Below are 24,415 nucleotides of genomic sequence, written 5' to 3'. Positions count from 1 at the left end.
CGGATGCAAAATGCAAAGTTAAATACAGGTCGAACACAGTTAAGTTAACATCAGGTATGAACACACACACAAAAATAAATAATATCTATTGGAGGAAAAAAATCTCTAATGTCTATCCAAATCCAAACTTGCATCAAACCAAATAAAATGAAACAGCTCAATCCAACTGTAAGATCATGGGGGCGTACATAAACTTATAAACGGCAAGTTTTTATTTTCCCCCAACAGAAGCGATCACTAGTACGAACAAAAGCAAAAAAATCTCACTTAAAATGCTATCTGGTTCCAAATGCAGGAACTAAATCAGGAAGAATTAATAGAAAAGTCGGTTTATCACACTGAGTATCAGAAACAAAAAAGTGAAATCACAAACAGTGGAAAAAAATAACTTTTGAAATGAAGTTTAGGCTACAAGTAAAATACGTACTAAATTGTATTTGGTAAATTTAACGATGACTTTCAAGCACCTGTCTTACCTGTACGCCTCGAAGACTTCGCCCATACGCCTCACTTCTCTAAGATGCCAGCAATTCCAACTTTACAGCTTAGTATTTTCGAGAATAAAGGTGGCAATTCTCGTGCAGTTCAGTACAAAATAAATTATTAGTTTGACCGTTTAGTTTATTTTCTTCTCAGTTTTTTGTCAAACAAACAAGTTTAAAAAAAAACTTAAATGGAGATGATATATGCTACGTAATCTTTCCATGTCGCCATAATTTTTATATACTACTGAGCATGCGCGCAAGCAATTCATTCTGGGAATTGTAGTTTACCGTTCCCAATAAATCGAATACGTGTATCACATTTGCAATGGCACTTCAAGTCTACTAGTTTAGTTCTGCATTATGCAATTTCTATATTAAAATTACGATAATGCAATTCAGCTATATAACTTCCTATCAAATATTTTTAGCACAGTGGTGCCTGCCTCCTTTGCTTGAAAAAGAGAAAACACTGTATATCATATATAAGTTGACTGTGCATGCTGGTTAGAATTCAGCTTATTTTAATACAAAATGTATTTATTAATAATGAGCAGACAAATGTAAATTGCCAACATTAAAAATGATTAAATATAATAAAATGGGGCTGATGAAGTAAGTATCTTAACGAGATATCTATCAGCTGATCTACACATTGTTTTTTACATTTTTTGATATCAACCTAAAAGAAAATCAAAAAGCAACCTTGTAGCAGACCTTTTGAAGTCTAATAGTTTTACATGCCATGCATGTTGCACAAGGTGTGCATTGTTTCAAATAAATGTGACAAAAAGACAAAAGACATAAACAATCTTATCCTTAACTGCAATTTCAACTGGATTTTGTTTTTTTTTTTACATTACAGGCAAAATTGTCGTGTGTTTATCTGCTAATAAGGATGAATGCTAACTATGAAATGGTGGTGTCTGCCATTTCCAATCTGTTCTGTCAACCAACATGAAAGCTAAAAATAAGATGGGGCAAAATTTAATTAATAAATGAAAATTTGATATTTTATGTCATTGAACAGGCACTTGTCTTTTCTTGTTTCATGTCTAAAACTAGTTTGATGGTTATCTGAACAAAAGTACTTACCTTCTGAAAAATCTTTAAAATGAGAAAGATTACAAGACTTTCACGCTGTAGTATATTATACCAGCTGATATCCCACCTCTTAATTTCCTTATTGTGAAGTTTACAGTCTTTCAACAGCCTTGAGAGGAGTTTTCTCTCTTTTAAGATGTATTTCTCTGGGTGCTTAAGTGTTCTTTGAGGGCATAACACACACATTTAAAATATTCTGGCAACACAGAATTAAAGTAGCAACAGTGTTCATGAATATAGAACGTCTGTATTCTACTTAAAGGAGAGTATATCTGAATTTTACAATACTTGGTGTAACTATATATTTCAGTGACTTCATGGTTCTAACTAGAATTAAGAAATAACAGAAAATGGACAGACTGAATAATGGGAAGACATCAATGACAACTCCATCTTAAGTTATCAGTTACACATTATCACTTTGAAGAAACACGTGAAGCAGCTGAAACCAGAAATATGTAAATACTATCTGTTAAGTATGTATGAAAAGCCATCTCCAACAAGTCCACAGCGGTCCAATGCATTTTTCCCTACTCTAAGTAAGTCTAAATGTCATATCTCACTATTATATAAAAAAATCCTGGGACGGGACGATACTTTTTCAAAGAGATAATTTCAAGTCCTGCGAGACGAAACTTTGTACCAAGAGATTTAACCATGCCCACTGTCCACTCACCTCTCATTCGTGTGAATGCTAGGACAATAATTTTATATGATCTAGATGAAATGTCAATGACTAAGCGAAGAAGAAAGGGCAGCACGTCAAGGAGGCCCAAAAGCGTAGCAGAGAAAAGAATTAAAAAAAAAAAACAATATTCATTCAAGTACAAACACGGAAAATAAGGAAAGTTATAATCAGCCCAGACAGGTCCAAGCGGGGGCGGAAATAAAAGACAAAGAGTAGAAGACAAATTAGAAAGTTGTAAAGAGGTTCAAAAACATTGGTGTGATACATATGCAGAGCAGGTTAGAGATTATGAAAGTACTAAAATTCGAAAGTCTCAAAAAAAACGATAGTAAAGATCACATGGTCACTTACAAATGGAAATGAAATAACGGAACAGCAAAAATAGATTGAATATATGGACATAGGTAATATGATAGAAGTATGCAGATATTGTTTGACTTGAAAGTTTAAGTCGGAGACTTGTAGATTGTCTAATTCGTGTTGCCATTAGAGAAAAGTAGCGTTTCTTCCAAATGATGAGAGGTGTATCCACGAGAAATAAAGGAGTTGCTATTTGGTGAAAGTGAAATCCACAAACACTACAGGCAAAATATCCGAATCTACAATAATCTGTTCGCGTTCACATCATTAATGCTCAAAATGTAGATTTACACGATTCAGGAGAATACTATATGAGAATCTGTGGTCACACAACAATTAAAACTACTACAAGTTTAATTTCAAACAAACCACAAGTCGGTCAAGTTTACATTATGATCACAGAGAAGTGATGCAACATAGAATCGAAAGAGTTAAACGATCGGACATATTAGAAATTCTACAGCCAATAATGGATACAAATTGATACATCCAAAAAGTATCACACTTTACACGAAATTTTTCTGAAAAACATGGACAAAAAAGTTTTCTTGGATTTCTATATGAATCCGAAAGATCACGCTCACATATATAATAAACCAACATGTGACGAATTGTCAGTAATAACAGTTTTGAAAGACGGCGATATCAAAGACAGAATTGATGTTCGTGTTTATCCAAAAGCAAAGCACAATTCGTCACAAGCGGCAGATCTGGGAAATGACTAGCGCGTAGTGCCTGCATGGGGGTTGGCGAGCAAAGCGAGCAGGGGCAGAGCCCCCTAGTCTAACAAAAGTTAAAATGAGGCTAAATTAAAAAAGAGAATGTTATTTCTCATTTATTCTTATATTCTCTCTCTCTCCCTCTGAGCCAAACAGCATAAACAAGCATTAAACATTAGTATGTTGTGCAAAGTTTGACAACATTTCTTTAAAAAGTGCTAGGTCTACATTTCTACTAGCAGATTTTATATACAGGATACTGTATGTAAAGCCTGTCAGTCTTGCTTAGATTTTTTAGTAGAAAAACAAAAATATAGGATAACTGAAAATATCAGTTGTTTTTTTGCAACTGAATATATAACATAACTTGAGGCATACCTTGAGGCAATTTTTGTTGAGAGAGGCAACATATTGAACCATTCTGAAATAAACAAAATTTGAGCTTCATACACTACAGTAGCTTTAATTGCAAATCTGTACTAAGAGTCACCACTTACAGTGCATCCGCAAAGTATTCACAGCGCACCACTTTTTCCACATTTTGTCATGTTACAGCCTTATTCCAAAATGAATTAAATTCATTTTTTTCCCTCAGAGTTCTACACACAATACCCCATAATGACATGGAAAAAAGTTTACTCAAGGTTTTTGCAAATTTATTAAAAATAAAAAAATTGAGAAAGCACATGTACATAAGTATTCACAGCCTTTGCTCAATACTTTGTCGATGCACCTTTGGCAGCAATTACAGCCTCAGTCTTTTTGAATATGATGCCACAAGCTTGGCACACCTATCCTTGGCCAGTTTCGCCCATTCCACTTTGCAGCACCTCTCAAGCTCCATCAGGTTGGATGGGAAGCGTCGGTGCACAGCCATTTTAAGATCTCTCCAGAGATGTTCAATCGGATTCAAGTTTGGGCTCTGGCTGGGCCACTCAAGGACATTCACAGAGTTGTCCTGAAGCCACTCCTTTGATATCTTGGCTGTGTGCTTAGGGTCGTTGTCCTACTGAAAGATAAACCATCACCCCAGTCTGAGGTCGAGCGCGCTCTGGAGCAGGTTTTCAACCAGGATGTCTCTGTACATTGCTGCACTCATCTTTCCCTTTATCCTGACTAGTCTCCCAGTCCCTGCCACTGAAAAACATCCCCACAGCATGATGCTGCCACCACTATGCTTCACTGTAGGGATGGTATTGGCCTGGTGATGAGCGGTGCCTGGTTTCCTCCAAACGTGACGCCTGGCATTCACACCAGAGAGTTCAATCTTTGTCTCATCAGACCAGAGAATTTTCTTTCTCATGGTCTGAGAGTCCTTCAGGTGCCTTTTGGCAAACTCTAGGCGGGCTGCCATGTGCCTTTTACTAAGGAGTGGCTTCCGTCTGGCCACTCTACCATACAGGCCTGATTGGTGGATTGCTGCAGAGATGGTTGTCCTTCTGGAAGGTTCTCCTCTCTCCACAGAGGACCATCGGGTTCTTGGTCACCTCCCTGACTAAGGCCAGTCTCCCCTGATCGCTCAGTTTAGATGGCCAGCCAGCTCTAGGAATAGTCCTGGTGGTTTCGAACTTCTTCCACTTACGGATGATGGAGGCCACTGTGCTCATTGGGACCTTCAAAGCAGCAGATATTTTTCTGTAACCTTCCCCAGATTTGTGCCTCGAGACAATCCTGTCTCGGAGGTCTACAGACAATTCCTTTGACTTCATGCTTGGTTTGTGCTCTGACATGAACTGTCAACTGTGGGACCTTATATAGACAGGGGTGTGTGTGCCTTTCCAAATCATGTCAAATCAACTGACTTTACCACAGGCGGACTCCAATTAAGCTGTAGAAACATCTCAAGGATGATCAGGGGAAGCAGGATGCACCTGAGCTCAATTTTGAGCTTCATGGCAAAGGCTGTGAATACTTATGTACATGTGCTCTCTCAATTTTTTTTATTTTTTATTTAATAAATTTGCAAAAATCTCAAGTAAACTTTTTTCACGTTGTCATTATGGGGTGTTGTGTGTAGAATTCTGATGAAAAAAATGAATTTAATCAATTTTGGAATAAGGCTGTAACATAACAAAATGTGGAAAAAATGATGCGCTGTGAATACTTTCCGGATGCACTGTATATCTGGGGAAAATGGGGTGTATTTTGTACACATAAAAATCTCAATTTTTGCTTATCTTTCACCCCATCAAAAATGACTTTCATTCCTTCATTTGGAACTTTACAAAAAAGGCACTAAATAGTTCTTTTTGTGTGTCTGAAGCAGTCATCAACAGATACAGGCAAGGAGTCCCGCTAGCTGGGGATGTCATTAATATACTAAGACTATTGCCTCAGTTATATTGGTTAACATGAACTTGAACTGTCAGCACTGATAAAAACTCTAGTGATTTGAAAAGGATGATATGACCAGTATATCTGATGATACAAAGATTGGGGAAATCACTAAAGTTAAATAAGTGACCTCAAATTACATGTACTCAGTCTTCTGTATAATTATTAGAATATTGGAACACTAGCCAAAACATAAGCTGACTTGGCATGTACACCAAGGTTTTGAAGGGATCTGGCTACAATTTGTCCATTTTAAACTTCTATGGGATATTAAGATGAAGTAGACAAAACTAAAAAAAAAATATTTATTACTGCAATAAATACACAGATTTGGCTCAAAGGTTTTCAGCAAAATGTCATAACTGCACAAGATGTTTTACAGACTTTGCAAAGCACTATACAGTATGCTACAGTCATTTGTGGATCTATGGAGAACACTCGGAACACAAGTAGTACAGAGTCCAACATATATAAAACTTTTTTGTCTTCAATCACTGTCATAGTCTTCAATAATAAACTCCTCTTCGTCTAGCTCAGCCTGCATCATAGTAGGCTGTGGCTGACTGTCAGGTAAATCAGTTGCAACATTTTCTCCAGACTGAAGTTCTGTAATCTCTTTAGAGGTAGTTTTGTCCCACTTTTCATTAGAAAAAGCAGCACTATCTTCATCACTATCAAGATGTTCTTGTCCTGTATCTTTATCCGTTAGAGTTTCAAGCTTTGGCCTATAAGCAGAAGAAGGGCAAAAGTCAACAAGATAAATTACAAAAAATTCAAAATAAAAAATGCTCAAAATATTAACTAATCATTAAATAATATAAATATGTTCAGTAAAGTAGTTCAAGAATGTTAATAAGCTTTAATGATCTTTCTTTCATTCAAAGACTGTGCTGGAAAGTATGTGCAGCATAGAACTTCATCTTGCTACATCTGACATCTGTAACTGCAGCTAACTACATAAAACAGGATATATTAGTAGCTGCAAAAGACAAGCTTGCAAAAAAAGACATCCGACATTACACATGCTTAAGAATGAGATGCTTGCTTTTTACATGTACTGGCATGGTCTGTCAGGTGACACTAGATAGAGATGGGCTAGGGTGTCCAACGTAGCCCTGACCAGCTTTAAAAGTCAGCAGTGTGAAGGAAAAACAGGAACAAAGAGGACCAGAAGATCCTCCATGCAGTGAGATGTTTGAGCTGCCGCAATGTAACCTTAAGAGAATGAATGCAGATATGCACAAGACATCCAGGTGGTATTGTCACAACCATTTACCTTTTGATTCTGCTTTTGGCACATTCACGTTAAAAACCATAACAACTGAATGAAAGTGTAAATCTGCCCACTGCTTGCCTTGTTCCTCTGTCTTGCTGTCTGAGGTATACAGAATAGGAGCAGGCATCCTCCAACAAAAAAGTGAAGCACAGCAGAAATCAACTCTAGGTAAAGTTAGGCCATAGTTGCAGGGGCAAGTGAATTTTGGCTGCAAACTTGTCTCCTTCCAAGGCAGGTTAATGCAAGGATTAGAAAACAAGAGTTTGGGTGGAGAACATACAATAAGAAGTATGTGTTGTAATAAAAGAATCTGTGCTTGAGGATAGGGTCACCTCAAAATCCTTTCACAAAATCCAATTACAAAATGAAAATTTCTCAAATGTGGAATATATTCCTAATATAGAATACTACAGTGAAAATGTTGCATGCACAATTGAATGAGGAAAAAAATTACACCAAGTACAACATTTTACAACACATAGTGAAGACAGTGTAGAGTAATTAGGCAGGATGCCTTATGAATCAAACATCTTGGGTTGAAATCCTGTGTTTGTTCATTGACTGGCGAGTCTTGACATTTCCTCCGGGTCTTTTAGGAAGCCTTCTTTAAAACTGCCAAAGACGTTCACGAACAGGTCATTGCAGATTCCAAAACTGGACCTATGTGACCGTGTCTTCAAGTATGTGCTTCAGTAGACAGAGTGATGTATTACTCTTATGTGATTGTGTCCAGACCCCATGACACCGAATCTGATTAAATTAGTTCAAGAATGTTGTGTAATGTTACAGACATTTTTGAAATAGAGTATAACACAAAACAACGGCAAAGAAAGTAAAGTCAAATATTCTCTCTTTAGTGTAAATGCAATTGCTATTTTCTTGAAATTGACTGAAAAACAAAGTAGCTCATTTACAAAATTAATTAATCCTGATACACTCATTAATGATATGTGGTAGTTTTCCTTTAAGATGCCCGGTACATCTGTGGTACAGTGGAGGAGGCATGCCCCCAAATATTACTAATTGCAAAATTTTCTCCTGTTAGTAGAGGATGGTAGTGAGCTATTGCAGAATCAAGCATTTTCTGTTCTCTAGATGCAGAGGAGGATAAAGAGGAGCAGTGAGGAAGGTCTACAGGACGGTAGTGAGACCAGCTATGTTATATGGGTGGGAGACGGTGGCACTGACCAAAAAACAGGAGACAGAGCTGAAGGTGGCAGAGTTAAAGATGCTAAGATTTGCACTGGGTGTGAGAAGAATACATAGAATTAGGAATGAGTAAATTTGAGGGTCAGCTGAGGTTGGACGGTTTGGTGACAAAATTAGAGAGACGAGATTGCGCTGGTTTGGACATGTGCAGAGGAGAGATGCTAGGTATACTGGGAAAAAGGATGCCAAGGATAGAACTGCCATGAAAGAAGAAAAGAGGAAGGCCAAAGAGAAGGTTTAAGGACGTGGTGAGCAAGGTTATTACAGTTAACAAAAACTAAAATCAAAACTGAAACTTATTTAAAAAAACACTCATAAACTGAAATAAAATTAACAAAACTGAAATGAAAAACTGAAACTAAAAACTATTAAAGTAGCTGGAAAGACGTAACTGAAATAAAATATACTAAACAATTTTAGTTTTCGTTTTTATATTCTTGCCGTTAGTTTTTAATCCTTATAACTTTTAACTCTAAGATTGAAAGTTATCCACCACGAGCCGCCCGCATATATTCATCCAGTGACGGGTGTTCACACAGCATTTGTGGGTACACAGCAAGCTGAATACGCACGTAAAACCTGTGGAATAGAAAGTGATTTACATGCTGCTTTTCTCTGCATTTGTTGTATCTCAAGATGTAATTCAAACGCCTGAAATCGTAATGTGCTGGTCAACAAAAACTTAATTCACTTGTGATTTTTCTGTCCATACAGTAATGTTTCAGTTTATTTCTCAGGTGCCTGTTTTTTGTTGACAGAATTTCACCTGCCACTTCGCACACGAAGTATAGAGAAAGTATAGCAATCATGAAAAAAATTCAACCTCGACATTTTGATGAATCTTGACGTTTTAGACCTCCCCAAATCCGAAAATACACTTTTCTGGAATTATGTGTGTGTATGTGTATATATAAACACAATATCTCAAAAACGCAAGTAGGTAGATGGATGAAATTTGGCATGTGGTTGTTACACCAGAATTGTAGAGCTATATCAACTGTTGGGCCAAATCCATTAACCGGAAGTGGTACTTTACCTGAACAGATACTCGATTTTTTTTTATTCATACAGCTGCAGAGTCCGATTTATTCAACTTTACTTTTATAATAATTGTTCGATATATTATTAATTTGATTTGATTCGTTGTTAATGGTTCTTTAATGTACATAGTACAATCATTGTCTTGTGGTTTACTCCTCAAATATCCATCCCCATATCTGAGTACACGAGAAAGTCTAGGGGAGACCACTCTCAATTTTTGAAAATAAAACGGCCCTGATCGAGAGACTGACTAGGTTGTCATACAAGATCAGCATATTGTTGCTGGCCAATCACTTTTGCTTTAAAATGTCATTTAACAACGAAGTGATACAAAACTTGTAAAATTCCCGAGTTGGCAATGTCTCCACTGAAGTATAGGTAGAAAGGTGGCGCAGTGGTAGTGCTGCTGCTTTGCAGTAAGGAGACTGTGGAAGATTGTGGGTTCGCTTCCCGGTTCCTCCCTGTGTGGATAGCGCTTTGAGTACTGAGAAAAGCGCTATAGAAATGTAATGAATTATTATTATTATTAAGAGAGTCTGTGAAGTGATGAAAAGCTAAACATACTCATTTGTTTTTGTATTTATTCTATATTTACTAAATTTATGTTTTTAGTTCATATTCACAGCTCAAAATACCCGATGTTGAGAAAATAATCCAGTAGCACAATTATGTTTTAAAATATCTGTCCCCATTTTTTCAATGTTTCTCTCTCTCTCTCAAATCAGATAGCTGAAATATCATTCTTTTTGTTCTTAACATCAGCCATCTCATACATATTTGCATACCAGGGATTTTTTCCTGCCCTGCATCCAAACTTGCTTGGGTAGGCTCCGGGTTCCTGCGATCCTGCACTGGACAAACAGGTTTAGATAATGTATATATTGTCCTTAATCTCAGATGCTGTCTCTGTCATTTTGTGCCTGTCCATACTCTTATTACCTGCTCTTGCTCTGCTCATTAAGGGTTTACTGTTCTTATTGTGGGCTATTCAGTTCTCACTGCCCCTAACCTTGACAATACATGCTTGTTTTTCTGTTTCCCTCAATATAGCTAGGTGGGGTCTGCACACTGATTCAAGCCTAAGAGCCTTGTTCTTCCTTAGCCCCAGTGATTTTCATGGTCACACCTGTCAGAACACAGTAGAATCTATTTTCTTATTTTTTTTATATCCTTTCAGGCCTGTAGGTGCAAAATTCTGTCTATAAATTGTATGTGACTGAGATGGAATCAGAGATCAATATGGCTGATAGAAAATAAAGCCCAGTGTTTGAGATTTTTGAATGGAATATTGAAGGTATTCATTATAAGCATATTGTCGTTGGAGCAGGATATGTTGTGTGATGTAGAAATTTAGAGTAAAAAACCCTCACACCTTAAAATTCACCTAGTTCTCATTATAAATTGGCTCATTCTGGGTAATAAAAGGAAAAGAAAAAGTGCCAACAGTCAGCACAGATTTGTTCAGCACAAATGACACAGAAAATATTTTAAAAATTATGAAATTGTATAAAATTGTTCATATTCAGTACCTGGTTTTGATCATGCTTATTTTTATCAGACAAAAACAAAACCAAATAGTAAAGTGTGTTGTGTAGTGTAGTAAGCTTCCACTAACATTAAACTCATATTATTTCCAAACTCGTTAAGTGTCCGGTTCTGTCTCATTGTGACACAAAAACAGACTGAAATTCTACAGGAAGTACAAGGTTGGGACAGCAGAAGATTGAGGCAAAGTTAGTTTTTCAGATGAATCCTCCTTCTGACTGTTTGGGACATCTGTAAATCGATAGTCTGGACAAGGAAAAGGTAAAGTCTACCATGAGTGCTGTGTCAAGCCAACAGTGAAGCATCCTGAGACAATCCATGTGTGTGGTTGCTTCTCATTCAAGGGAATGGGCCCACTCATAATTCTGCCCAAGAACACTGCCATAAATGAAGAATCGTATCAAAACGTCCTCCAAGGGCAACTTCTCCCAACAATCTAGGCACAATTTGGTGATGATCTGTGTATTTTCCAGCAGGGTGGAGCACCATGTTACAAGGCAAAAGTGATAAAGTGGCTTGGAGAGCATAACATTAAAAGTTTGGACCCATTGACAACTTGTTGTCAATTCTTAAAAAGAGGGTGGACAAGCAGAAGCCCACAAATTATGATCAACTCCAAGCACTTAAAAGGCAGGAATGGATCACAATCAGTCAGGATTTAGACCAGAAGCTGATATCTAGCATACCAGAGCAAACTGCAGAAATTATGAAAGGTCCATACTGTAAATACTGACTCTTTACATGAATTTGATGCATTTGCCAATAAAAGCCTTTGAGAATTATGAAATGTTTATAATTGTTCTTCAGTATACCATAAAAAAAAATCATCTGAAAATGCTGAAGTACATGTGTGTCACTGCCAAAGCTTTTGGTCACTACCATAGTGCTTAATATATGCTGATCAAAACACTCAATCTAGCTCAGCTACACTATACAGTCATGGCAGAAATTATCTGCACCCCTGGAATTTTTCTTGAAAATGCACCATTTCTCCCAGAAAATTGTTGCAATTACAAATGTTTTGGTATACACATGTTTATTTCCTTTATGTGCATTGGAACAACACAAAAAAAACAGAAAAAAAAAGCCAAATCTGACATTTCGCACAAAACTCAAAAACCGGGCTGGACAAAATTATTGGCACCCTCAACTTAATATTTGGTTGCACACGCTTTGGAAAAAGTAACTGAAATCAAGCGCTTACTATAACCATCAACAAGCTTGTTACACCTCTCAACTCTTCTTTTGCAAACTGCTCAAGGTCTCTCAGATTTGAAGGGCGCCTTCTCCCAACAGCAATTCTGAGATCTCTCCATAAGTGTTCAATCGGATTTAGATCCGGACTCATTGCTGGCCACTTCAGAACTCTCCAGCGCTTTGTGTTCAACCATTTCTGGGTGCTTTTAGAGGTATGTTTGGGGTCATTGTCCTGCTGGAACACCCATGACCTCTGACGCAGACCCAGCTTTCTGACACTGGGCCCTACATTGCACCCCAATATCTTTTGGTAGTCTTCAGATTTCATGATGCCTTGCACACAGTCAAGGCATCCAGTGCCAGAGGCAGCTAAACATCCTCAAAACATCTCAGAATCCACCATGTTTGACTGTAGGTACTGTGTTCTTTTCTTCGTAGGCCTCATTCTGTTTTCTGTAAACAGTAGAATGATGAGCTTTACCAAAAAGCTCTACCTTGGTCTCATCTGTCCACAAGACGTTCGCCCAGAAGGATTTTGGCTTCCTCAAGTACATTTTGGCAAACTCCAGTCTGGCTTTATGTTTCTGTGTCAGCAGTGGGGTCCTCCTTGCTCTCCTGCCATAGTGTTTCATTTTGTTCAGATGTTGATGGATAGTTCGAGCTGACACTGTTGCACCCTGAGTCTGCAGAACAGCTTGAATATGTTTTGAAGTTGATTGGGGCTGTTTATCCACCATTAGGACTATCCTTCGTTTTATCAATTTTTCTCTTCTGTCCACGTCCAGGGAGATTAGCTACAGTGCCATGTGTTGTGAACTTCTTGATTATGTTGCGCACAGTGGACAAAGGAACATGAAGATCTTTGGAGATGGACTTGTAGCCTTGAGATTGTTGATATTTTTCCACAATTTTTGTTCTCAAGTCCTCAGACAATTCTCTGCTCTTCTTTCTGTTCCCCATGCTTAGTGTGGCACACTCAGACACACAACAGAAAGGTTGAGTCAACTTTTCTCCATTTTAACTGGCTTCAGGTGTGATTGCTATATTGCCAGCACCTGTTTCTTGCCACAGGTGAGTTCAAACGAGCATCATATGCTTGAAATAAAACGATTTACCCACAATTTTGAAAGGGTGCCAATAATTTTGTCCAGTCCATTTTTGGAGTTCTGTGTGACATGATGTCAGATTTGGCTTTTTTTCTCTGTTTTTTTGTGTTGTTCCAATGCACATAAAGGAAATAAACATGTATATACAAAAACATTTGTAATTGCAATAATTTTCTGGGAGAAATGGTGCATTTTCTGGGAAAATTCCAGGGGTGCCGATAATTTTGGCCATGACTGTATAAATACTTGCCAAGCCCTCTTTTCAACCTCCACTATTTACTGAGTGAAGTGACAGCTTTGCTCATACAAAGTGAACTGTCAGCTGGTATTGTTGGGATTCACTATTAAGAATAATCCTGCATAAATTCTATTAAAAAAATGTTCTTTTCTTTCAGAAAGAGCAAAATCATATCATTTTATATATATATATATTATATATATATATATATATATATATATATATATATATATATACACACACACACACACACACACACACACACACACACACACACACACACACGAGGGACGAACAAAAACTTTCCATACGTTTGTTGGAAATGGTGAAGATGGGAGGAGTAGTAATTGGCCATTAAAAATTTGGGACGACGCTGGGAAAATTGCATCGCAAAGGAAGGTGACTATGAAGAAAAGTGATGTAATTTGTTTTTGAAATTATTAAAAAAAATAAGAGTAAAAAGAAAAGGTGCAGAAACTTTTTGAATGTCCCTTGTTTTGTTACATCTTTTGTGAAAATGTTTGATATTTGGACTTCAGTCTTCACACATTATACACTTCACGTCAACATTTTGTCATTACCATAATATGAAAAAAGTTTCTGTTTTAGTTATGTGTTCAATATTTCTTGCCTCACATTTTTTGTCATCCTACATTTACACAGATCGCTGTAGACATGGAACACACATGAAACAGAAGTATTCCAAATAACGATATATTATTTACCCTATACAATTCCAGACACCTAACACCCAGATAAAGTGACTTCAGGTCTGAGAATTTTGTGACAGACTTTAGCTGCCTATAGGGGATGGGTGAACAGGCTGCCTGCTGCCAGTGCTGATCGACACATTTGCAAAACAAAGGCACTAATGAAGAGTTGCAAGGGAATTTAAGGTGGCCCAGCATTACAAATATTTTCATAGGCATCCGGGATTCTAGGGTTAAAGGGGGACTGAAAATCGTTGTGTGTTTTTATAAAATTTAAAATTGTTATTTTCAAATACTTCTAGAACTGACACCCAACACATACATTTACAGTGTAAGGCACTTCATTAATTTTGGTGAAGTCCTGATGAAAATTAAAAAACTTTGATGAATGATTTTTTTTAAACGGGTGTTCCTCTACGGCTTAGAAAAAGGGATGGAAGATGATCCTTTAAGTGGAGTTGCACCTCTTGAAGAATTCTCTCAGTGTCAACACAGAGGACATACTGTATAACATTACACGCAAGTATTCAAGGGACTTATTTTTTTAATTGAATCTGTACTGATTCATCTGAATTAGACCTACTGTAAATTTGGTAAATGCCTTTTATGTGATTTGTATGTAAATGCTTTGATTTCCAATGTTATTCAGATGTTATTAATGTTCTGCAACTGCACTACGTACATTGTACTGCTAAACACATGCTGAAACCTGTCTCTGTATATACTATAGGTACACAAAAGCAACAAACACCTGAATGGGGTCAACAGCTAAAAAACAAACCTGCAAGATTCAACAGTACATCCCTAGATAAAGTTGTGAAGACATCTGTGAAATAATGCAAGTATACCTGAATAATAAAGCAATAAAATAAAAATGAGGAGTGAGAATAAGCAAGAGCTATTAAAAGAACACCTACAAATAATACTGCATGATTTAGCAAGGATTAATTTTTGGTAAGAAGAAATTAAACTCCAAAGAAAATCCAACAAATTAATGAGCAGTAATACATGTACTGAATCTTACAAACAGCAAAAATGTATATATGGAAATGAAACTCAGATTAACTGGCAAATACCATTAATGACAACAGAATACAGTTTATATTTATAGATGCAACACTAGCCTTTACTGTCTTATAACAAAAGCTTAAAAATAGTTATAAATGCTTTAAATATTTAGAAATTAGTCAAATATTTTAAGCCACTGTCAGAGTCTTAGTTTTATAACCTCATGTATTAATTACCCATACACTAAGGAAAAACTTCTGTTCCCCATAAAATAAACATTTAAAATTTCAACACCTTGTTGACTTGATAATAGAAAATTCAAACATACCTCACAGGATATTTTTTCAGAGGAAGTATTCCAATATCCTGTATAAATGAAATCTGAGCTAAAAAAAAAAAAAAAGGAAACATTGTAACAGCATAGCTAAAGCATAAACACTCTCGAAAGAAAGTTTATGGATCGTTTGGAATGACTTAATTTTCTGTATGAATTGCTCATAAAAATGTGGTCTGATCCTCAGCTAAGTCATAATAAATGTCAAACAAAATCTGTTAAAACTAATAACACACAAACAATAAGTACTTCTTCTTATCAATAATGAATATATTGTTAAAGTATTTACTGTCCAAAAGCTAACTGAAGTATACTAGTCACTCAGATGAAACTGGGCTGCCATACACCAGTCCTGGAGGGCCGTGGCTGCAGGTTTTTGTTCCAACCCAATTGCTTTATAAGAAGCACTTATTGCTCAAGTAACACTTCTGCTTCACTTTAGTTGTCTCACTTGTTAAGATTTTGAACACTTATTGCTTATTTTAGTCTTAAACAGCTGTAGTCTTGGTTTTTAATTGCTCCTTATTAGCAATATGATGCAAATGACAAAAGAAAACAGCATTTCTCCATTTACACCTCATCATGCACTATTGGGTTTAATTAAATACTTGGAAGGAAAGTGATGAGAAAAAAGTGAAGCACTGAGAATAACTTGTCTGTTTTAGACTTCAAATCATTTGGATGATATCCTTAGAAAGGAAAAAAAAAAGCTAGGATATGAGAATGACTTGACATGGCAGAGTTAAAGCACTAGCAAGCCATGAAATTAAATAATTTACAAGGATTGGTGTTTAATTAAGCAACCGGGCTGGAACAAAAACCTGCAACCACTGCGGCCCTCCAGGACTGACTTTTCCCACCCATGCCATACACTATACAAAAAGCAGCACAATGTTTGGTCTGCTCTTTTCCATCAACACCCCATCAACAGAAATATCAGAACACGTTAGAAGCAGACATGAATAATGCTAGAAAAAAAAAAAAACATCTCTAAGGCATTTCTCAAAAAACAGGCATTCATTAATCTAGAGTAACACATTCAATACAAAAGAAAATTCAGTACTGTTGCTAAACTCGCTAGGAGCAGGTGTGAAAACAAAAAACAAACTGCCAAATAAATAAGATGTTAAGACATGTTGACTCTCTTTATCATGAAAATAATCTTACATATTTACAAAAACATTTGCATTACAAAGAATTTTTCTGAACACTGTACATGTGACAATAATGACACTATAAACCTACAGTATAAACTTATTTTAGTGCAACAATATCTGAATTTAAATATTTTTGTTTTCTGAGTTAACAACAAACATTGCTCCAACAAAGGATGCCTTTTTATGTCCTGTTTGATCTTCTTACTGACCTGTTAACTAAAGGCTCTGATTGGATCTGTTAAGAACTTATGTTTAATTTTCTTTAGGGAAAATTAGAATATCAAACACCCTGTATGACGTACAGACCTCTTCACTATGACAATTTCCTCCCCAGCTGAAATACTCACTGGGTTATATAAACATAGCAAGCACAGACATAAAATTCGACCAGAAGAGCAAGGCTTCTTTCCCTCTCCACAATACTATAAGTCTACTGAAGGAAGCAATGCAAGATCCACTGCTGCATAATTCCTTGTTACTGTACATTGCCCCTATTTTGAATGTACCAATACCTTAAGCACTCATTCTCACACCAGCAGCTTCGGCTTGTGAGAGCTGTAGGAACTACAACTTGCTACACCCAGTAGTGTCTGAATATATCATAAAAAGTTTAGGCTTTGCATGTCCTATAGAATTTGATTTATATTATATAATTTATATAGCTTGTGGATGCCCTGGTACATTTATGAAACAATGCTGTGATATGCTGTACTTGTTTGAGACTCACTAAATTAAGTGTAAGTGTGTGTGTAACATGTAACCTGTAGTCCAGGCTACATTCATGCACAATTGTGTACTGACAACTTTCCGATTCACATTATTATAAAAGAGTGTGAATAATGTTTCTGCTAAAGTGCTTTCAGGTTTTTGATAAAAGAAATTTTGTTGATATTTGTGTTCAATTTCAGCCACACAATACAAGGCCTCATTTCATAATGACAATATTCAGTATTGTGAAATTATATCATACATGTATATGATCACAATGCTGTGATCATTGCAGGAGTCAGTGAAGGTTCTGATCAGGGTTCTGAAGAGTCTGAGTGTCTAGGTTTGCGAGTGTCCTGGATCAAAACCAAGATTTAGGTCTTTAATGACCTGTTGGGCACATCCACCAGAAGTGTGTCTGTCTGTTGAGAGAGAGTCAACCTTGTTGAGAGGTTTACTTACTTCAACAGTGACATTCATGTCTCTGGCGACTCTTCCTATGAAGTCAGTAGATGGACTGGGAGAACATGAGGTGTCATGAGGTCATGGGAAAGGGGATTGTGGTGCTCCCAATATTTTTGCAAAAGGACAAAGGTCCAAGGCTTTAGTGTCTTGGTGCTTCCTACTTTGCTATATGGTTGTGAGACACGGACGCTATCCAGTAACCGGAAATGAAGACTGGACTCTTTCAGTACTGCGTCTCTTTGGAGAATCGAGTATCGCTGTTTTGACTTTGTGTGGAACGAGTGGTTGCTCATGAAGTCCCGAATGAGGCACATTACCTGCAATGTGAGGGAGTGTCGGTTATTGTTAAGGACCCAAGCAGGTGGACTGGGCGAAGGGGATGCCTATGTGACATCTGGCTGCAGCAGACAGATGTTAATTTCCAGGTGGTGGGCCTGTACCATGTGTCTGCCCTGGGGGTGGGGGGTTGTCAACCAGAATCCCAAGGTGTTTCATTGTGTGACGGGTGTGGCAACGTGCTGTATGACTAGATGCTCCCCAACTTGACCAGACATATATATTATACAATTATAATTTATACGACACCTGATGAAAGCTGTACAGCTGAAACATTGTCTTTAACCTTTCCTTTTCAGACTGGTAAAAAGACTTTTTCCCTTTTCATATGCATGTGCTTGCTGACACAGACCTACAGTATACTAACTTCATATTTTCTGAAGACATTACTATTTCTACTATTCTACTCAATGCTTTTAAACCACTAGCATAATAAAATAACGATTAGAATGTTCACTGTTGTATTTGAGACATTATGTAGGTCATGACAACAATTATATGAATATTCTACAATAAAGAATTCAAAAAGATTCAATTGCACACCTCAAAAATTAAATGCATTTGACCTTTATTATTACTGCAAAAGACAATAGATAGATAGATACTTTATTAATCAATATTGTTATCTCTTACTAGTTGAGACATTAAAATGAAAAATGTTATCTAATTGAAGATATGGCAACAAAACTGAAACTCACATTTAAAAATTGGTACTGATGACTTGAATACAAATGTTTGCAGTTACTTTCTATGCACAAAATAATAAGTACAGGTAGACCCCAAGTTACAGACATCCGACATACGAACGGGGCCACAGCTGCTCCATCTGTCTGGGGGCCACAACGCAGGCTCCTCAGTAACTGCCGCTCCGTCATCTTCGGCCTGGGGACGCTGCAAGCGGTGGCTGGACGGAAGCTGGAGGTGGGAGGCGATTTCGCTGCTTGTGCAGTACAGTGTCCCTCAGGTGGGTCTGGTTGATGAATGGGGCGGTGGGGGCCGCACCCCATTCATTCTCAGTGGGTGGCTGGGTGTGCGGCAAGCGGTGACCCGGGGTCCATAGTCACCGCTCGTGTGCAGGACAGAGGCTTGATGGGGCGTTTCACTGCCCGCCCACCACACAGCCTTACTTTGTCCCTCGAACGGCTGCCCAGTTCGTTCTTGGTGGGCGGCTGGTGATGCTGCAAGTGGTGACCCGGTTGTGACTTAACAGGGGCCATTAAGGGTGAATGGGGCGGCGGGGGCAGCATTGTAGTATGCCTCGGGTGGCTGCCTGTTGAATGGGGGCAGTGGTGGGTGACTCACTACCTGCCTTTGGCCACACCCTGTTCGTTCTCGGTGAGCGGACGCTGCAGGCAGCATACTGTATGCAAGTGGAGACTACTGTGTGGTGGGCGGGTGGTGAACCGCCCCTCGCAGCACCCATTCATTCTCAATAGTTAGCCTGCTTGTACTGTTACGTACATAGCAGGAAGCTGTCTTTCGTCAGTACACCAGACGTGCTGTCGAGGCGTGCCTTCCTGATGTGATAGCGTGTACAGTGCAGTCCAGATGAGCTCATCTTAACCTTTTGTCTTCACCCTTCAACAATGTCTGTGAAACACAAATCTGATGTACGTGCTGGTGATACAGTAAAGAAGAGAAAAACCATCACCATGGAAAATAAAGTAGAAATAACAAAATGGTCAGAGAGAGATGCAGCTCCATCATTCATTGGCAGAGCACTTGGTTAAAGTCAGTCAACAATAGCATTTATTAAAATAATGTACCTGTTTCGACTTACAAATTCAACTTAAGAACAAACCTACAGTCCCTATCTCGTATGTAACCTGGGGACTGACTGTATTCTTTAAACAATCATGTAGGATCACCCATTCTGCGCCCATTCCTTGAACATCTTATGGATCAGGAAATTCAGATTGCTCATAAAAATATGGTGCTAGTTTTATATACATAAATGAAAAAAAGACTACATTAGCAAAAAACAAACATGCATTTAGTTAAAGCCCTACATTACAAGGTTGTTGTGGTTTGAAATTTTATATATATGTATATAAATATTTTGTATGTCTTTATTTGTAAGTCAGAGAAAGCAAATGTAATATTAGTGCTTTATTCATGAAAACAGTAATTCTGTGACGTTTAAAGAACCCACCCCCCAGTCTTTAGGACTGACTTAAGAATTTTATGGCAGAGCTAGGGGAAGTGCTTAAAACAAGTTTAGCAAGTGATTCCCTGCAAGACAAGAAGGCCACCTAGCTGGAAGGCTACCTAGCTGGCAAGCTTCAATCAACAAAAGGTTTTTGGGGCCATGTGTTAAAATAAGCCAGTAACTTAAAACAAAACAGGTGTACTTTTATTCAAGACTATAACCGAAGAAAAAAGAAAGCAAGTTACAGTAGGCGGTTGATATGACAGCTTGCGTGGTGGAATGCTAAGAACTGCTGATTTCCATTCTGTGCTATATAACTGTTAACATTTGAATCTGATGATTGCATATAGCGCTGTCTTATTCAGTGTGCGCGAGAACATGCAGGTGGCCAGTTGCTGCGTGCTACAACGCACATTTTAAAAAAAGAAAGAGACAAATATATGTGACGTTTTGAAGAAATCATTTTATGACGCGAATAGTACCAATCAGAAAACATCGAAGAAGTAATGCAATATTATTTGAAAACGAACAGCGTCAGATCGGGTGTGAAGTTATACTGGCACTGTTTGAGTCAGATCAGAAGCTGAATAAGCAGAAAAAGCTCCTGTTCTGACTCTAAGTAAAAAAGCATGAATTAATCAACAGAAATAACCGCGATTGACATTTTAAAGATAACGATTTACAGTGCATACCAATTTATAAATTCAATGTCCGTTTGAGGAAAAAAAAAAAAAAAAAACACTTTTTTCAAAGCTGGGAATCGAACTCACGTCTCTGTAGCACGACAGGGCTGTTGTGCCCCAAGTCAGCAAACCGTAGCGTTAAGCCACGGAAGCTGTTGTAGCATCCTTGAACCTTTTGTGAAAATGTTTATTTGATGTTTGGACTTCAGGCTTCACAGATTCTATAGTTTATGCCCACATTTTGTAACATTTATTACTAAAATATGAAAAAGTTTCTGTTTTAGCAATGTGTTTACACAGATTACTGTAGAAACGGAACACGCATGAAATGCATGTATTCCAAATAGCGATCTATTATTTTCATTCTAAAACTCCAGCAGTTCAGTCACTCCCAGATAATCAAACAAGCCATGAGCTGAGAAAACTTAGTGAACGTTCTGCGATGGTGGGGGATGGAATAGCCGGCTGCTCCTCTTAATCGGCACATTTAGAAGACAAAAGAGAGGTGAGAACGGTTTTAAGGTGGGCCGGATCTACGAGTTTTTTCGTAGACTCTGGTAATTCTAGTGTTAAAAGAGTATCCCATTTGGAATTATACAGAATACCTTCTAGCCTGTTTATAACACATTTACTGACCAAACTTGCCATCATGAACACCAGGATTTTAAATGCCACTTTGACTTTGTCCTTATAAGTTTGTACAAGCTCACGTCATTCTGTTTCCTGTAAAAAGCTCCTTTTGAAAATGCATGGATTTAAGAGTACTGAAGAAGAATAAAAATGGTTTTGATGTATCAACTATCAAGAATATCTACAAAAATTAAGTACAGTATACATTTTCCCATTAAAAAAAGTCTTAAAAACACAATACAAAAAGAAAATTACAATTACTATTGGTTGAGAAATTAATTTTCTGCTTACCTTGATTTCTCATTGGGTTGGTCAATAAGGCCAGATAAGGTAAAAGTTGAGTCTGAAGACACGTCGGTGATAAACAGAAATTGACAAAGAGAGATTTTGCAGCAAGACCGTTTTCACGATACTGAAACAAAAGAATAAAATATATACTATGATTATAATGAAAAATTAGTAATAGCTCTCTTTAAAAGGTATTAACTATAAATATCCATTTTTGATCCCTGCGAAATTTGGACACACAAATGGCTTCTGGGGAGACATTGCTCCGTTTTGGGACATTGGATCTTCTTTTGCTTTTATACTAGTGTTACATCTGAACCAGAGAAGAACTGTGTATTAGGGAGGCAAATGACTATGTTAGTTGAGGATTGTTTAGAATAGGGAATGAGGTGAAAGGGAGTTTAGGAAAGGTCAGGTTTATAACTTATAACTTAACTAAAAGAAATGGACAGTAGTATTAAGATACCAATTTATACCTATTTAGTGAAAAGTTGACTGACTCATTCATTTACTTACTCAATCATTCATCAACAAAACACTATTTCACATTTGATCTGGTCCTCAGCCAGAAAAGGGTGGAGTGCCCTCTCAGGGTTGGGAGCGAGATCCTGCCCCAAGTGGATGAGTTCAAGTATCTCGGGGTCTTGTTCACGAGTGAGGGAAGAATGGAGTGAGAGATCGACAGGCAGATTGGTGAGGCGTCCGCAGTGATGCAGGCTCTGCATCAGTCTGTCGTGGTGAAAAACGAGCGGTGCCGTAAGGCAAAGCTCTCAATTTACCAGTCGATCTACGCTCCTACCCTCACCTATGGTCATGAGCTATGGGTAGTGACCGAAAGAATGAGATCGTGAATACAAGTGGCTGAAATGAGTTTCCTCTGCAGGGTGTCTGGGCTTTCCCTTAAAGATAGGGTGAGAAGCTCAGTCATCCAGGAGGGGCTCAGAGTAGAGCTGCTGCTCCTCCGCATCGAGAGGAGTCAGATGAGGTGGCTCAGGCATCTGATCAGGATGCCTCCTGGACGCCTCCCTGGTGAGGTGTTCTGAGCATGTCTGACGGGGAGGAGGCCCCGGGGAAGACCCAGGACATGCTGGAGGGACTGTGTCTTTTGGCTGGCCTGGGAACACCTCGGAATTCCCCCGGAAGAGCTAGAAGAAGTGGCCGAGGAGAGCGAAGTCTGGGCATCTCTGCTCAAGCTGCTGCCCACGTGACCCAATCTCAGGTAAGCGGAAGAAGATGGATGGATGGATTGTAGTGCTACTAGCGGAGTACAAGAATATTTAATATGTCCTATTCGATATATTTTATGTCCTTCTCCCGGTTACTCCAAATCTAGTCTGCAAGGCAGACATAACAATTTTATTAATGTTAATCTGATTGTACCCTGACAACAGAACGGAAGTCATAACTTCATTTTCTATAATGATACCTATTACTTATACCTTAGACCCAGTCCCAACAGAACTGATGAAAAGGCTCAACAAGTGTTCTGGCAGAATCTATTCTTAACATTATCAATTGTTTATTACTGACAGGCATAGTACCTAATGCAAATGTCAGTTATCAGACTGTTAATGGGGAGAGAAAAAAACACCACGCTACATGCACATATACTTAGCAATTGCATATCTTTTTTCAAATGTACATTTTCTATATAAAATATTTGGACAAACCTGTGTTGTTAACATTGTAATATCCTTGGATGAAGAAAATTCCACAGTAAATTATGATGTTAAATTTAAGAGCACCCTCTGACACCACTGGCCCCTCTATTCCATTACGTAGGCTGGAAAATTATGTTGGGCTCACAGGCACTATGCTTGGTTGGTTTAATTTATATTTATCAAATCAATTTCAGTATGTATAGACAGTATTCCATTACAGTAATCCCTCCTCCATCGCGGGGGTTGCATTCCAGAGCCACCCGCGAAATAAGAAAATCCGCGAAGTAGAAACCATATGTTTATATGGTTATTTTTATATTGTCATGCTTGGGTCACAGATTTGCGCAGAAACACAGGAGGTTGTAGAGAGACAGGAATGTTATTCAAACACTGCAAACAAACATTTGTCTCTTTTTCAAAAGTTTAAACTGTGCTCCATGACAAGACAGAGATGACAGTTCAGTCTCACAATTAAAAGAATGCAAACATATCTTCCTCTTCAAAGGAGCAAACAAATCAATAGGGCTGTTTGATTTTTAAGTATGCGAAGCACCGCGGCACAAAGCTGTTGAAGGCGGCAGCTCACACCCCCTCCGTCAGGAGCAGAGAGAGAGAGAGAGAGAGAGAGACAGATAAAAAAATCAATACGTGCCCTTCGTGCTTTTAAGTATGCGAAGCACCGTGCAGCATGTCACTTCACGAAGCAGCTGCACAGAAGGTAGCCAATGTGAAGATAATCTTTCAGCATTTTTAGACGTGCGAACAGCCCCCCTGCTCAATCCCCCTACGTCAGGATCAGAAAAAGTCAGCGCGAGAGAGAGAGAGAGAGAGAGAGAAAAGTAAGCTGGGTAGCTTCTCAGCCATCTGCCAATAGCGTCCCTTGTATGAAATCAACTGGGCAAACCAACTGAGGAAGCATGTACCAGAAATTAAAAGACCCATTGTCCTCAGAAATCCGCGAACCAGCAAAAAATCCGCGATATATAT

At 38.1% G+C, this 24,415-nt stretch overlaps 2 protein-coding genes across 3 annotated transcripts in view; both read right to left on the bottom strand.

Annotated features, from left to right (window-relative positions):
* ccdc125 (coiled-coil domain containing 125) overlaps positions 1–695 on the bottom strand; it is a 103,052-nt gene extending 102,357 nt beyond the window's left edge. The window contains exon 1 of the mRNA XM_028804685.2: positions 477–695. The gene's annotated coding sequence lies outside the window, so the exon portion shown is untranslated. The remainder of the gene's footprint in view (positions 1–476) is intronic.
* A 5,284-nt stretch (positions 696–5,979) lies between these two features.
* Positions 5,980–24,415, bottom strand: part of rad17 (RAD17 checkpoint clamp loader component) — a 139,931-nt gene continuing 121,495 nt past the window's right edge. For both annotated transcript variants that reach the window (XM_051930084.1, XM_051930083.1), the window contains exons 15-17: positions 21,771–21,891; positions 15,346–15,403; positions 5,980–6,412 (exon numbers count right to left, since the gene is read on the bottom strand). In XM_051930084.1, the coding sequence (XP_051786044.1) occupies positions 6,175–6,412; positions 15,346–15,403; positions 21,771–21,891 (417 nt within the window). In that variant the 3' untranslated portion in view covers positions 5,980–6,174. The remainder of the gene's footprint in view (positions 6,413–15,345; positions 15,404–21,770; positions 21,892–24,415) is intronic.

Source organism: Erpetoichthys calabaricus, chromosome 7 (assembly GCF_900747795.2).
Source record: "Erpetoichthys calabaricus chromosome 7, fErpCal1.3, whole genome shotgun sequence".
NCBI lineage: Eukaryota > Metazoa > Chordata > Cladistia > Polypteriformes > Polypteridae > Erpetoichthys > Erpetoichthys calabaricus.
This window is presented reverse-complemented; position numbering and strand designations above follow the sequence as displayed.